At 45.9% G+C, this 13,043-nt stretch overlaps 1 protein-coding gene across 3 annotated transcripts in view; it reads right to left on the reverse strand.

Annotated features, from left to right (window-relative positions):
* Positions 1–450: 450 nt before the first annotated feature.
* FLI1 (Fli-1 proto-oncogene, ETS transcription factor) overlaps positions 451–13,043 on the reverse strand; it is an 85,932-nt gene continuing 73,339 nt past the window's right edge. For 2 of the 3 annotated variants that reach the window (XM_086476995.1, XM_086476998.1), the window contains exons 6-9: positions 6,684–6,749; positions 5,359–5,421; positions 4,030–4,077; positions 451–3,050 (exon numbers count right to left, since the gene is read on the reverse strand). In XM_086476995.1, coding sequence (XP_086333121.1) covers positions 2,521–3,050; positions 4,030–4,077; positions 5,359–5,421; positions 6,684–6,749 — 707 coding nt within the window. In that variant the 3' untranslated portion in view covers positions 451–2,520. The remainder of the gene's footprint in view (positions 3,051–4,029; positions 4,078–5,358; positions 5,422–6,683; positions 6,750–13,043) is intronic. The other variant, XM_086476996.1, reaches the window with a different exon arrangement.

Genomic DNA, 13,043 nt, shown 5'->3' on the forward strand with positions numbered 1-13,043 from the left:
AGATGGCTGTTAGGTCGGTCGCGGCTCTCACGGGGAGGCTGCGTGTCCTGGCACTCGGCACGGTGCTGCGGCTCCTTCGCTGGGGCGCTGGGCTCTGCTCCCAGCTCTGCCACCGTCCTCGTGCGGGACACTTCACCTCCTCCAGCTCTGGCTACTCTACCACATTCTCTCTCTCTCTACTCTACCACTTTCTCTCTCTCTCTCTACTCCGTGGACAAAAGATGGAGCCTGGGTTTCTGATTTATCCTTCCCAACAAGGTCTGATAAACACTGGCTCCAGAGACACAAATTTTCTGGAAAAGCAGGTCGATATTGCTTTATAGTGACAAGGATTGATCGCCGCTACTACGGAGCTGCTTTGTTTCACTTTTTAGCTAAATTCAATTTGGAGGCAAAGTTTGTGCTTGGTCTGCAGGTGTGAGAGGGGAGGGAGAGAGTGGGACAATATGATGCCTTAGAGAAGAAAACCACTATTTATTTTGTCACATTTCTTTACATCATCTTCTTCATACAACGGTTTCATTGTAACAATACATTTTTTAAAAACCACCAAGATAGCTTGCAAAATTATATATATTTTAATATCCAAAAAGTACATTGCATATATATAGTAGCAAAAGCCCCGTTTCCATGGGTAATTTCTTCATACTTAAATTTTGCGATTATTGCAGAAATGTTGCTTATAAACATCCCGAAAGCACTAAGACCTAAACTGATTAGCTTGATCTTATTTCTCCATTTTGTTAAATAATGGCATCAGTGCTTCTGTTTAAAGTTATGAGCAGACTATAATGTTCTGGTTTCAGGCTCTCATCCTGCAATCGGATGCACATGGACCAAGCCTCGCACCCACGCAGAGTCCCAGAGGTTATGTCTAGACTAGATACGTGTGATCCTGTTAATTGGTTGCCAGTTAATACAAGTTAGCTAATAGGTTGTACATGTAAGTCTCACCCCCCTGTAGACATCTGTTCTGAAACAGAAATGCTTGTGGTTTACCCTTCTGTTTATGGCACCAAACCGCCGTTTGTGGATCATCAAATTAACATGTGCCAAAATTAGAGATGGCTGAGAATTTTTGAACGTTTAAAACTTAAATGAAAACCCCTAGTGGAAGTCTTCAGGAAGATGTTACGAGAAGTATTTGACAATTTTACCTGTGAAGTGGTTAAGATCTTTCCAAAGTTCAAGATTTTGGGTGAGAAATAATCCCAAAATATTTAAATAGTTGCTTTGAAATGCTGGTGCATGTTTTCAATCAGCTTCAAAACGTGTTAGCTAAGTGGAGTTAATTTGCAGACAACTATGACAGGCTAATACAAGAAAAATCTCTGCTCTAGACAAACCCAGGGAAATCTGGAAGGTTCCTGGCTACTTTGCGGGCCAATCATGGATCCAATTGCAGGACCAAGGCTACCTCCAACGAATACATTACTCATGTCTTATTTTTTATTTTTTTTTTTTAGCAAAAAGTACAAAGCTACAGCCCAAATGTACAGATTGAAAAGATGTACAAATTACATTAAAAAAAAAAAAAAACAAACACAAAACCAACCCACAAACAACTGAGCTGATAGTAAAAAACAAACCTGCATTTGTGACCGAGGTCAACTCGTTTTATTTAATCTTTCTTTTAAAACTGTGAGATATAGGGAAAAATAACTCTGCATAATTTATACAGTAATTTGCCTTCTGATTTGTTGACCCTTTGGATGACGGTCTGACAAACGCACAGCGTTCGCGAATCGGTAGCATTTAGCAATCCCTAAGGCTCTGGCAGAGCTCGGGGGCCTGCTGTCATTTATTTTACTTCACTTTTGCTTTCAAGGAATGTCTGTGCTTGACATTAGGTTACTTTTTGTTCTGGTCTCTGGTGTTTCTGGAGTTAATACACAGTCTAATGAAGTTGTACAGTCTAGAAAAGTTCCTTCAATGCCCTTTACTTCTTAAAATATACATGTACATATATATATATGAATATATATATATATATATATTTAATTTCCAGTTGGGTGAAAATCCTCATCTGCCTTAAAGCTAAGATTCCAGTTGCGGTCCCCTGCAGCCCAACGTCCTCCACTTAATGGTCAAATTGCCTTACCCTCTCCACAGCGAGAACAACCCCCATGTGGTCATCTTTTCCTACGACCCACAGTTGGATCTATGTCTTGTCAAAAGCCTTTGAATCCTTAAAAATTTCTCTCATCAAAAAAGCTAATAATCATTCCAGGCAATGGTGGACAATCTTCATAGTCAATTCCTACAGAGGACATAAGCGTTAAAAACCAAAGAAAATGCAGAGTACTGGCCCAAAGAAGCATCCATCCCTCAGTTCAAGACACAAGAGGCAAAGTTACAAAAGTAAAAGGTTTGATCCAGGAATAACCAATATCCAGTTTTAATTCTTCCCCAGAAAGGCCACAATTATCCATTAAGGGTCCCTCAAAAAAACCATAAAAATCCCAGAAGTAAAGAAAAAGTCCAACCAGACTGATAAAGGCCACTTGAAGATAAAAGCATCTAGTAATAGCTGCCCAAGTGTGGTGATACATGGGCGTTGGGGTGGCGAGGGACATTGGGGGTTGGATAAATGCTTCCTGCAGGGGAGGTCCAATAAGGTGAGGCTGCTCCAAAGAAACTGGATGATGTGACAGGCATGGAGGAAGGGTGCGGGGGTACAAAGTTCACCTTCTGCTGATGGGCATGGTAAGACGGCATGTAGGAGAGATCCGACGGGTACTTGTACATTGACGATTCGGTGGGATGAGGCTGAAGAGCCTGGGCAATGCCATGGAAGTCAAATTTGTAGGCATACCTTTTGCCATGCACCTTGGTCATAATGTTCTTGTCGTAGTAGTATCGGAGGGCTCGGCTCAGCTTGTCGTAATTCATGTTGGGCTTGCTTTTGCGTTCTCCCCAGCGCCGCGCCACTTCGTCAGGGTCCGTCATCTTGAATTCCCCATTGGTCCCTTCCCACGTGATGCAGCTGGCGTTGGAACTGTCCGACAGCAACTCGAGGAGGAACTGCCACAGTTGGATCTGCCCGCTCCCTGCGAGAAGCAAGCCAAAGAGGAAAGGAAATGACATTGTGTTTCCTGCTTAAAAGCAAAGACAAAGGCAGGAAACAGAAGGACTATCTCGATCTTTACTGGGAACTGCTCCTTCAAGGCTTAGAAAATCTTACATAGCAATGGATAAACTGTTCCCAGCAAACAAGTTAGTCAACCCTTTGTTCTGTTCGTGAGCTTGAGGTCAGATTAGATTTCATAATGGTCGCCTTTGGCCTTAAATTCTTCGGGCTATTCATAAACAGGCTTTTTCCCCAGCATAGCGTTCTGCAAAATTTTTCACTGAATAGTTAACGCAGATTATTTCAACTCTCAATTGCTTACTGTTTACCATGGATATTGTTTGGGGTACCTGCAGTGTTCTTTCCACTTGGTGATCCCAGTTCCGTGAGATTATTTCTTCCCCGGACAAGATGGCTCCTATTTTATTCGGCGTGGTTATACTAATAGTAAAGAGCCTTATGCGAATGTTTCCTGACAAGCATTCAACGTCTACAGGTTGGGTTAGTTCAGGCAAGATTCACCCCAGGTCTTATTCCCCAAAGTCAGGGCTTGTTTCCTGCAGATGACATGCTAGGGACAGTTACTATGCAGGGACTTTCAGAGATGTTTTGTGCCTTCCATTCGGCTAATCCATAGCAGCCAGTGAAAAACTAACCTGTACTGCAAATCTGAGAGACCAGCTTTGAAGTCCCCTGTAAAACTTTTCTTCAGGAATGCTTGGTTTTGGGTAAGAACATTCAGGATGGTGATTTTGTCCTGACAAAGAGGGTGTGGCACCACTTTCCTCACTTTTCTGTAAGGATGTTTGCAAAGGCACTTGTGAGAGCGCAGCTGCTAAGGTCAGTGGCTCTCACAGTCTACCCCAATGGCAGAGCAGCTCTTCAGCCAGTATGGACTGGAGCAGTAGATCCGAAGGAATCTTTGATAATTGTGGTCTGAAATTTGAAGATGAACTCACCTGGATTGGCAAGACGGCTACTGGTAGGCCCCAGGATTTGATAGGGATCTAAAAGAAAAAACACCCAACAAAAGCTATTTTTAAAAAATGTTTCATCAAAAAGAAACCCCACAGTTCATTATTGTTTGTTCTAGAAACCAGTTCAAATTTTCGTTTTCTTTCTTTTCTCTTAGTGCCTCTTCTCCCAGGGCCTGGAGCAGACCTGGTGTGTTCCTTATTTCTTTTTTAGCAAACAACCGCCAATTATTTATGGAATCCAAAATGGCACAGTGTTTCTGGCACTGGTTTCAGAACTTGCCTGCTTTCAAACTCTGTAATCTCTTTGGACATACCCTATTCTTAGGTGTCAACTAGAAAACATGAAATGTGAAAAAGAGAAGTGTGAGATAGGGGAACAGTAACAAATCAGGAGCAAATATATTTCTCCTAATAAAAAGAGCTGGAGAGCAGACGAGATTTTCCAAGTCACTTGTTAGCAGTTGAGCTTGCTTCCCTCTGAGGTCAACGGCGTGTTCACCCAACTCTCCCTTACTGAAGCAAACCGAGCATTAGACAAATGAGAGTAACAGGGGTTTTGTCACTGGCTCCAAAGAGGCTGAGTGTTTCTTGAAAACCCCACCATGCCTTTGTTAGGAATTAATTCCTTCCCTTTTTACGGGGCCTCCTCAGCCCTAATCTCTACCCTTCTCCTTTGCTTCTCTCTGGTTTTGGTGATTTGGATCGATCGCATTTGCTCGTGGATTGAATCGATGCCAAAAGAACCAACTCCCTAAAAAAAAAAAAGGGGATAGAAAGCAGCTGTGCAAAGCAGAGAAGGTGGTATTTAGCTTTCCAAAGGCCCCTTGGGAAACGAGCAGGAAGCACTACTGCTTGCTGCCCAACAGGGTTTGCTTTTCTTATTTGGTTTTCTTTGACGCAGGGGAAACCCTGCGGATTCTGTTTGGATCCACCGAACATGGCTGCAGCAGAGGTGAAGAGGCAACGAGCAGACACTCCACCATAAACAGCTCCGAGCCCCTTCACGGCCGATTACACGACGTGTCCTGAGGCTTCAAAGGAGATGCAGCCCGTGCTCGGCGCTGCACGTGACTCGGCTGAAACCAGGACGTTTCTTTCGAATGGGGAAGGACAACGCAGTAAAATAGAAACAGTTTGGAACAACTGCTGTCACTGCTCGGTCACAGTTGACTCATTACTCCGAGACTTCCCTGTGAGGTTCTGCCTGTTTGTCCTGTGCCCACGGCTGGTGCTGCTCGACACGTTTCCTCATCCGATCTAGCACAAATCTAATCACTTAGCAAATGCAGCGGGGACAAAATCGGCAGTTACCTGGCTGGGGCCGTTGCTGTTCTGTTGTCTTATTCACATTTTGCGTCCCTGCAACAGGAGGGCCTGTAATGACAGAGAAAGACCTTATACGTGCTAGAACAGAAGAGGAGGAATGAACAGAGAGCAAGGCAGGTACGAGACACGGGGAACCGGAATAACAGCGACTGGGATGGAAAAAGTCTTCTAATGCTAAGAGCTGGTATTTTTGAAACTGCACTACAAAACAAAGAGATTTCACTAGAAATTAAAAACGTCACCGTAAAATGAAAATACGCAGATGAGGCAAGAAAAAATATTATGTAGATACTTCATTAATTTTCTATCTTTTATTGTACCTTAACTTCCATTCTAGTTTACGTCCATGTTTTGAACAGAAAACTGGATTTTTTTAAAATGTATAAATTCTGACCTGCTTCCATGTTGGAACTTTTTTCAGTACTTTTTGGAAACGCAAGTTCTTTTTGAAAGCAACCTTTTTGTGCAAAAGCTTTTGTTGAAAATATCACAGCCCTTTCTATAAATCACTTCAACATCAACATCTGTTCCTCCTCTTCGTATCATTTCTCATAACAGAAACCTGTAACTCAAAGAACAGTCTTTACATTTGGAGTGAGCGTAGCTCGGAAAGCTGCAAAGCAGAGGAAGGGTGAGCTGACAGCCAGGTTCTGCCACGTATATTTGCACCCAGTAGTATCTAGTTGGGAGTCAGATGTGCCCATCTCGCACTGCTGCACGGGGATATGCCCCGGCAGTGGAAGCAGAGGAGAGTGTGGCTCGGTATCAGCTGGTTATGTCACCTAGAGCACAGTCCTTGGGGACAGGGAACCGATACTTCTAACGGGATGTCACCCAGCGTGTACTGTGGATTCAAGGACGCTGTAAAACCAGTAAGGAACAAGAACAGTCGTGTGAGATGGGCTCATGCAGTAGGGGTCCTGTCTGCATGCTAGACTTTGTGTAGAATCTCACTTTGTGAAAAGTAGTAAGAAACTCACAGAATCTGCCCCGGCTGTCTATACCTGTCCCTAAAAAAATGACACAGGACTACAGGCGGGTGGTTAACACCTTGTACAGAGGATCTGCTCCTGCCCCTTAATCAAACCCTGAAAGTATCGGAGGTTCGTGCTGTCATCTTCAATACGCAATACAATAATAAACACTTCTATTTCTTTTCATAACATAATTCTAGCTCTTTTCTTACTGACTGTCCCCAAATCTTCTGCCCTTCTGATGCTCCCAACACAAGCCGGCCATGCCCGTCTTCTCCCACGGTCTCATTTTGATCTTGCATTGCAGAATCTGTGCTTCCCATTGGGACAACTTACTTTTGGTGAGGCCAGAATTCATATTACTGCCCCATCCTGTTCTCCTGACTGCATCATAGGAGGGATCTCATGGCAAAAGACAACGGGCACAGAGGGGTTGAAGGCAGCAGGCACAGAGCAGTTGAAATCAACTCTTCCCAGAAAAAACTTGAAGGAATCTAACTTCGTATCTTGTTCCCATCTGCCTTGGTATTACGCAAATCTATTCTTTTTCCTCTCCCCTACCTCCTGTGCTACCTCGACCCTCTCACAAAGGCAACAAGGTGTAAACGCAGCGGCTGGGACTAGCTGTTGGGGCAACGCTCGAGCATTCTGATCGTGGAGTGGAGTCGTTGCGCTCACTGGAGTTTAGTGAGCGACTCATCTCGTCCAAAGGAGACCCCCTTTCTCTTCTCCCAAGACGGCAGAAGACCACGGGCAGAAAAGGAGGATGAGCGAACCCTTTTGTTATTTCACAGAAAAGAAACAGCGACTTCAAAACCCAGGGAGGCCGAAGACTTGACACACACGATCACGAAGCTATTTCAAGGAGGGGAAAAAGGGGAAAAGGCATCCTCTCAGGTAAAATTCAAAATGCCCCTCTGAGCAGGCCGCTGGAAAGGAGCGAGCACTGCCTCGTGCCCCCTTGGGCTGCACAGCACAGCGGGGCTGCGCAGCTCCCTGCGGAAACATCCCAGGCACTTGCGCATTCCTCCCAGAGCTGGGAAAGCTGCTGCCGCTTTGAAATTACAGCCTTCTAGTTATTGGCATGGAAAGGAAAACAGAGAAGGGACGGGAGAGGGAAGGGGAGGGGAAGAGAGGGAGAGAAAGAGGAGGAGGGAAGAGAAGGGAATGGGGGAAAACAGAGCTCATGTAATCTGCCTGGTTTTATTTTTATTTTACTTATTTGTTTTTTCCCTTTTTACTAGAAACCACAAACCCCACTGCAAATAGATCAGACTGAAAAACAAACCGCTACGGTTTCAGCCTGGTACAAAGAGTGCGACGGGCTATCTCTGAAAGGGGGGGGTGGCAGCCCCAGCCACGCTGTCCCCAGGAGGGAGCCCTGTCCCCGCTCCCATGGCCGGGCAGGGAGCAGCAGGGCTGGAAAGTGCCTTCCAGCCTGGGAACTTTATCCCCAAGCTCAGTCCTCAGCAGTTGTCGCTGTCATGAGCAAGATGCTGTTTGCAAGGGTGGCGTTTTCCTCGCTGGAAATCCATTGTGGAAATCCTAAGCGCACCCGGAGCTCGGGCTGCTGCTCTGTCAGTGACAGAAATCAGGAGAGCAGAGATGGGGCCTGAAGTAACCACCAGCTTTTCCCATGTCCCCTTTGCAGCCAGTCTCAGGCTCTCATTTCTCCCCTGGGATATCCTTCAGGAGGATTACAACTAGAGCTATTAGAGCAATGTTTTGGGAAATATTGGGGGGGGGGGGGGGGGGGGAAGAAGAAGAGTTCTGCATTGAGAGAGAAAGGCAAAACCTCAGAAATTTCCACCGTTTGAGATGCTAACGTACATTTTGGTTAGCTCAATCAGAAGCAGTTTTGCCGTTGTGTAATTTCAAGGGAAAAGTCACTTCCGTGGTGATCTTGTTAAAAAAGAAAGGTAGCAATTCATTTTCCAACAGAAAAATTATTTTCAAATCAGTGCAAATTTCCTTTCCGAAAGTAGCAGAACGCATTGAAAAATTTCAATTTTCTCTGATTCTTTTGGGTCAGATATTTGACCGAAGCGAATCAACTGCTACAAATGGGTTGGTTGATTCAGATGCATCAGCATGCTTTGAGTAAACAAATAGGCCGTCATCTGGATAGATGATCCTCCTCCTCCTCCAGATGGAGAAACTTTGTCACAGAGGAGGAGCCTGCTTGGCTCACAGCGTCACAGAAAGGATGTAAAGTGCGTCTCCCGAGGGCTTTTTTAACCGGTAAGTGACACTATTACAGTCAGATGTGCTGGCCAGGCATGTATTGCCGTGGCTGCTTGGGCTTTACGGGGTCAAGGCTTGGTTCTGCAGGTGAGTTTGGCTAAGCCTGGTCAAAATTATCCTTCAAAACCCCTCTGAATGGGTTACCTTGTAGCCTACATTTTAGGACATAAAACATCAGCTTGGAAGGATGGTGTGTGCGTGTGCCTCAGCCCAGGTTTAACGTAGTTTTAGCACACCTCAGAGGAGTCCCTTTGCCTCAGTTTTCCCTGTATAGTATGGATTATGGAGTAAAGAGTGGATGATGGAGTAAAGTGTGGGCAAATAGAGGGGCAGCCGCACTTGAGGAGTTAGGATGAGACTTAGCTCTGAGCGTGGCTTTGCAGCGGTAAGGAGGGTTGAATATGACAGTCAGCAATACAGGCGCTGCTATTGAAACAACGTGTTCACTCAGCTACTGCAAGTTTCCAACTCTTTCTCTCCCTCTCAAGACCAAAAAAAGAGGTCCAAATCCGCTAAGCTATTTTTGTTTTGTTTTCAAAAGAATCCGTGCAACGTGAAAGAACCACACCAGCCCTCCCAGCTTCCAGGCCCAGACTCTAAAGCTGAACGTGTTTAAAACAAAATGGAAAGGCACCGCCAGGGAACCTATCCAGAGACTCGAGTTTCTGCAAAAACAATATCATTCCCAGGACCTGACGCCCAGTGGCTCGAAGAGATCCTACAGAACTCCAGCCAGACGGTTAGTTAGAGGGAGAGTCTTATCTGTCATTAAAGCCACTTGGATTTTAGACCGAAACTTGCCGTGCTGTGGAAATTCAATTAAAAGGCTTGGGCTGAGGTCCTCTTCTGGTGTAAATCAGCAAATAGCTACGGTGAAGATAGGGGCAAATTTATACCAGCTAAGGATCAGGTCCCCAAGTCTGTTTTAGACTTAAAAGACCCAGTGGAACAACAGTCCTATGACAAATGTGTGTTCAATACAAAATGGAATTAAAGAGCAGAAAATAAATCATAGATGCTTTCAAGAAATGTCATTCTGCAGCTGTCTGGTTTATGTCCAGAAATTCCCCAGAATGAATGCATACTCTATTATGAGTAAGGTAAAGGATATTAATAATGCTTTGCACTTTCACAGCACCTTTCAACTAAGGATCTCACAGCTTTGCAAACATTCACACTCACAGCACGCCTGGGAAGAAGCTTAAATATAATTTTATTTATTTACATGCATAAATGCACTTTCCTCGGGCTTTAGCTGCCTTTTCCAGATGAAGTGGCTTTCCCAGAAATCAGGCTGTGGGGAACAGACTGTGCAGCACTGGTCTCTGCACCCTCTCTAACCTTGGTCTATACTTTCTCACCCCAAAGCTCCCTTGGCTCCACCCTCTGTGCTATTTGGATGTTCTCATCCTCTGCTGTGCAACTCCCCTGTCAAAGCCTATTGATTCCTCTGGAATTAGATGTAAATCAGAAATAACACAGTAGTGAAACAGCCTGCTAGGCTGTGCAGAAGGCTGAGGAAAGGTTTAGAACATGGCAAAATTAGCAAGATCGAGGCTGGGCATTAGGCAGGCTGTCCTGTAAAGTTCAAGAGATGAGCTGAATTATCCAAACCTCTGCAGTTTCTCCTTGTCAGACCGTCTGATGCAGCAAAGGAAGGACCTGATGTGGGGAAGGAACAGAGGAGTGTGTCCCAAGGATCCCTTGGATGAGACTGGGGGACATGGAGGAGGAGAAGGGCGGCGCTTTGTGCTGTGTAGGTGTAGGAGGTATGGCATTGCAGTCGGGAAGACAAGGCAGGCTCCGCCGAACCACCAGCCCAACTTTACAGACATCCCCCCTCTCAGCTCACAGCTGGAGTGCTACTTCACTCCTGTTCCCCACACCTCTGGATCATATGTAGTCTAAACAGACGAATAATCTCAAATATTGCTGGGGGCAGATGGACAGACACGCGCAGACTCATTTCCCTAGGAAACCAGGCTTAAACTCCCTGAGCAGATTTCCACACCACAGCAAAGTCCATCTCGGATGCCTAGCAGTCCTTTCAGCTTGAATGCAGTCCAATGAACAAGCCATTAGGGAATCTGTGTTTAAGATATGATGTATTAGGGAGCGAAACCTCTCTGATAAGCTTTTAAAAGTTCTTAGATTTTTTGTTATTAAATGGTGTTTTATAAATCTGAGAGCTTGGGACAGAGGGGAGAAGCAAGGGGGGGGGGGGGGGATTTCGGCTGAACAATAGGCTCACAGTCCCTGTGCTTCCTGAGCTGCTCGGTGAGTGCTGACAGCCCCTTCATCCTGCTCTCTCTGGAGGAACTTTTTCAGTCAAACCGGATTCAGGCACAATTCTGTGCTACCAGCCTTGATAAGGCTTTCCAGGAGAACGATGGGCACTGGGCCTGTCATATCCTCATTTTTCAGGCCTTTTTGATCTAGGATGGATACAGTGGGGCTGGGTCATTTATGAACTAAATTCTTTATAGGCACTATAGGGGATTCTGACCTGAAATGCCGTCTATGCTGGTGTAGTGCCCTTAATTGTGAGCGGGGCTGGGAAGGCGTAGCAGGGCATATTTATCCTACTCATGGCATCACGGGCAGCAGCAGCAGCAGATCTTTTCCAGCCAGGCACTGGCTGCTTTATGAACTGCTGGGGCTCGCTGTCTCACCAGAGTGACTGGTCTGAACATTAGCTCCCTCTGTCAGACCCGTGGGCTGTGTCATGCCTGGGTTCACACGATAGCCGTGGGACCGCATCTCAGTACTACAGGTAACACCAAAGCATCCAAACGCTGAGCTCTGCCTGAGCAAATGCTACCCCCGTCGCATTCCCCTTGTGAGGAGCCCTCTCGCAGAGCTGAGAGTGGCTTGAAACCTCCCAGGAAACTTTCATCCCCTGAGATGGGTTTTCTTCCTGGAGTTAGCTTTTGTAGAAGATGTCTAGAGAAAACACAGGTACAGTAAACTTGTGGAGGCATCTAGATTCCCCAGCATGGTAGGTGCTAAGCAATAGAAAGAGCCCACCGATCTCTGCCTACTGGAGCTGATATCTCCAAGGGGATTAGCCAGACAGAGGATGGAAAGTCGCTTCTCTTAAGTCATGGGGACAGAGCCAGGAAGAAAATAAAGGTGAGTTTCCCAAGTGCCGGTGACTCTTACTAACACCGCCTCCATTTCCCTCTGAAACGCACTGGCAGCCTCTGACCAAGTCTGTCTTGATGACTCAGATGAACAATGACAACAGTAATGACTGCAGTCGTGTAGCCATCGTCTTTGGATTCCTTACAACAGCATCTTGGGGTGCTTGACAGAAAAAAAAAAGCTCAAATGGCCCCGCTTGACATGATGGAAAAAAAGCCCAAACCAGAAATACAGAAGGAACCGCTCCTGAATGCCCTGCCTTATTTTTCCTCAAGAAAGGTTGGACCAGATGATCCTTGAGGTCCCTTCCAACCTGGTATTCTATGATTATTTAGTTAGGGAGCTCAAGCACTGTGTTTCCAGACAGGATTTGGCCTTGCAGACGTCAATGAAGCAAATCAGGGGAAGGGGAAGGAGAAGGCTGCAAATTTGAAGCGGGCTACGGGATCCACGGGATTCTCCATGCAGAACTCAGTCTGGTTTTTTGCAATGAGTCCTTCTGCTTCAGTCGGAAGAAAGGATCCTGGCTTGGTGGCTGGAATTTAAATTAGCTTCTCTAAATGAGGAAAGCAGAACCAGGTGTCCTAGGGGATCCAGACTTGTGATTAATCTAAGTGGTCACTTGGGGTCTATTTTGCGGCAACTGCTTTATAGGGAGAGAGAGAGAGAAAGGAGGGCATAGGACCTCACGCTTTTCCTCCCAAAGTGAGGTTGTGTGTGGTGGCACTATTCTGGTCACTTGGAAAAGTCCCAATGTAGGCGCACAGGAACAAAAAAAAAACCACTACTGCTGCAAACCAAACATGTAAGCAAGGCCTGCCAAGCTGCTGAGCGTCCAGCCCTCACACTCCCGTCATTTAACCTCCTGGAGATCGCATTGAAGAGGTGGGGTTATGTTTAAAGCCAGCTGGAGAGAAGAAGCCTAGACTGTGGGTTTCTGGAGGGGCAAGGAAGCCAAAAACACCTCCAGCTCCTCCTAGAAACATTAGACGCATTGTTTTAAATGATGGCAGCAGACATAAAGGTTGTAGGTTCTTCCCAGGCCCACTCTGGCTCCAAGTATACGTACTAAACGCGTGATACGTACGGTGCAAAACCTTACAATGTCAGCAGCGAGAGACTCGCTTAGGTACAGTTTTGCTTAGGACAAAGCTGCAAAGGCTCTGGATGAATCCTCTGGAGGAGGTTTGACACTGTGTGGCAGAGATGGTGGGCCAGGACTGGAAGGCAGAGCAGAGGACAAGGACTCCTCTGGCCTTTTCAAATGGCTACAAGAGGTGGTTCACGCGAGCCGGCGATTAGCTTCCC

Source organism: Leptosomus discolor, chromosome 22 (genome assembly GCF_034619465.1).
Source record: "Leptosomus discolor isolate bLepDis1 chromosome 22, bLepDis1.hap2, whole genome shotgun sequence".
Taxonomy (NCBI): Eukaryota; Metazoa; Chordata; class Aves; order Leptosomiformes; family Leptosomidae; genus Leptosomus; species Leptosomus discolor.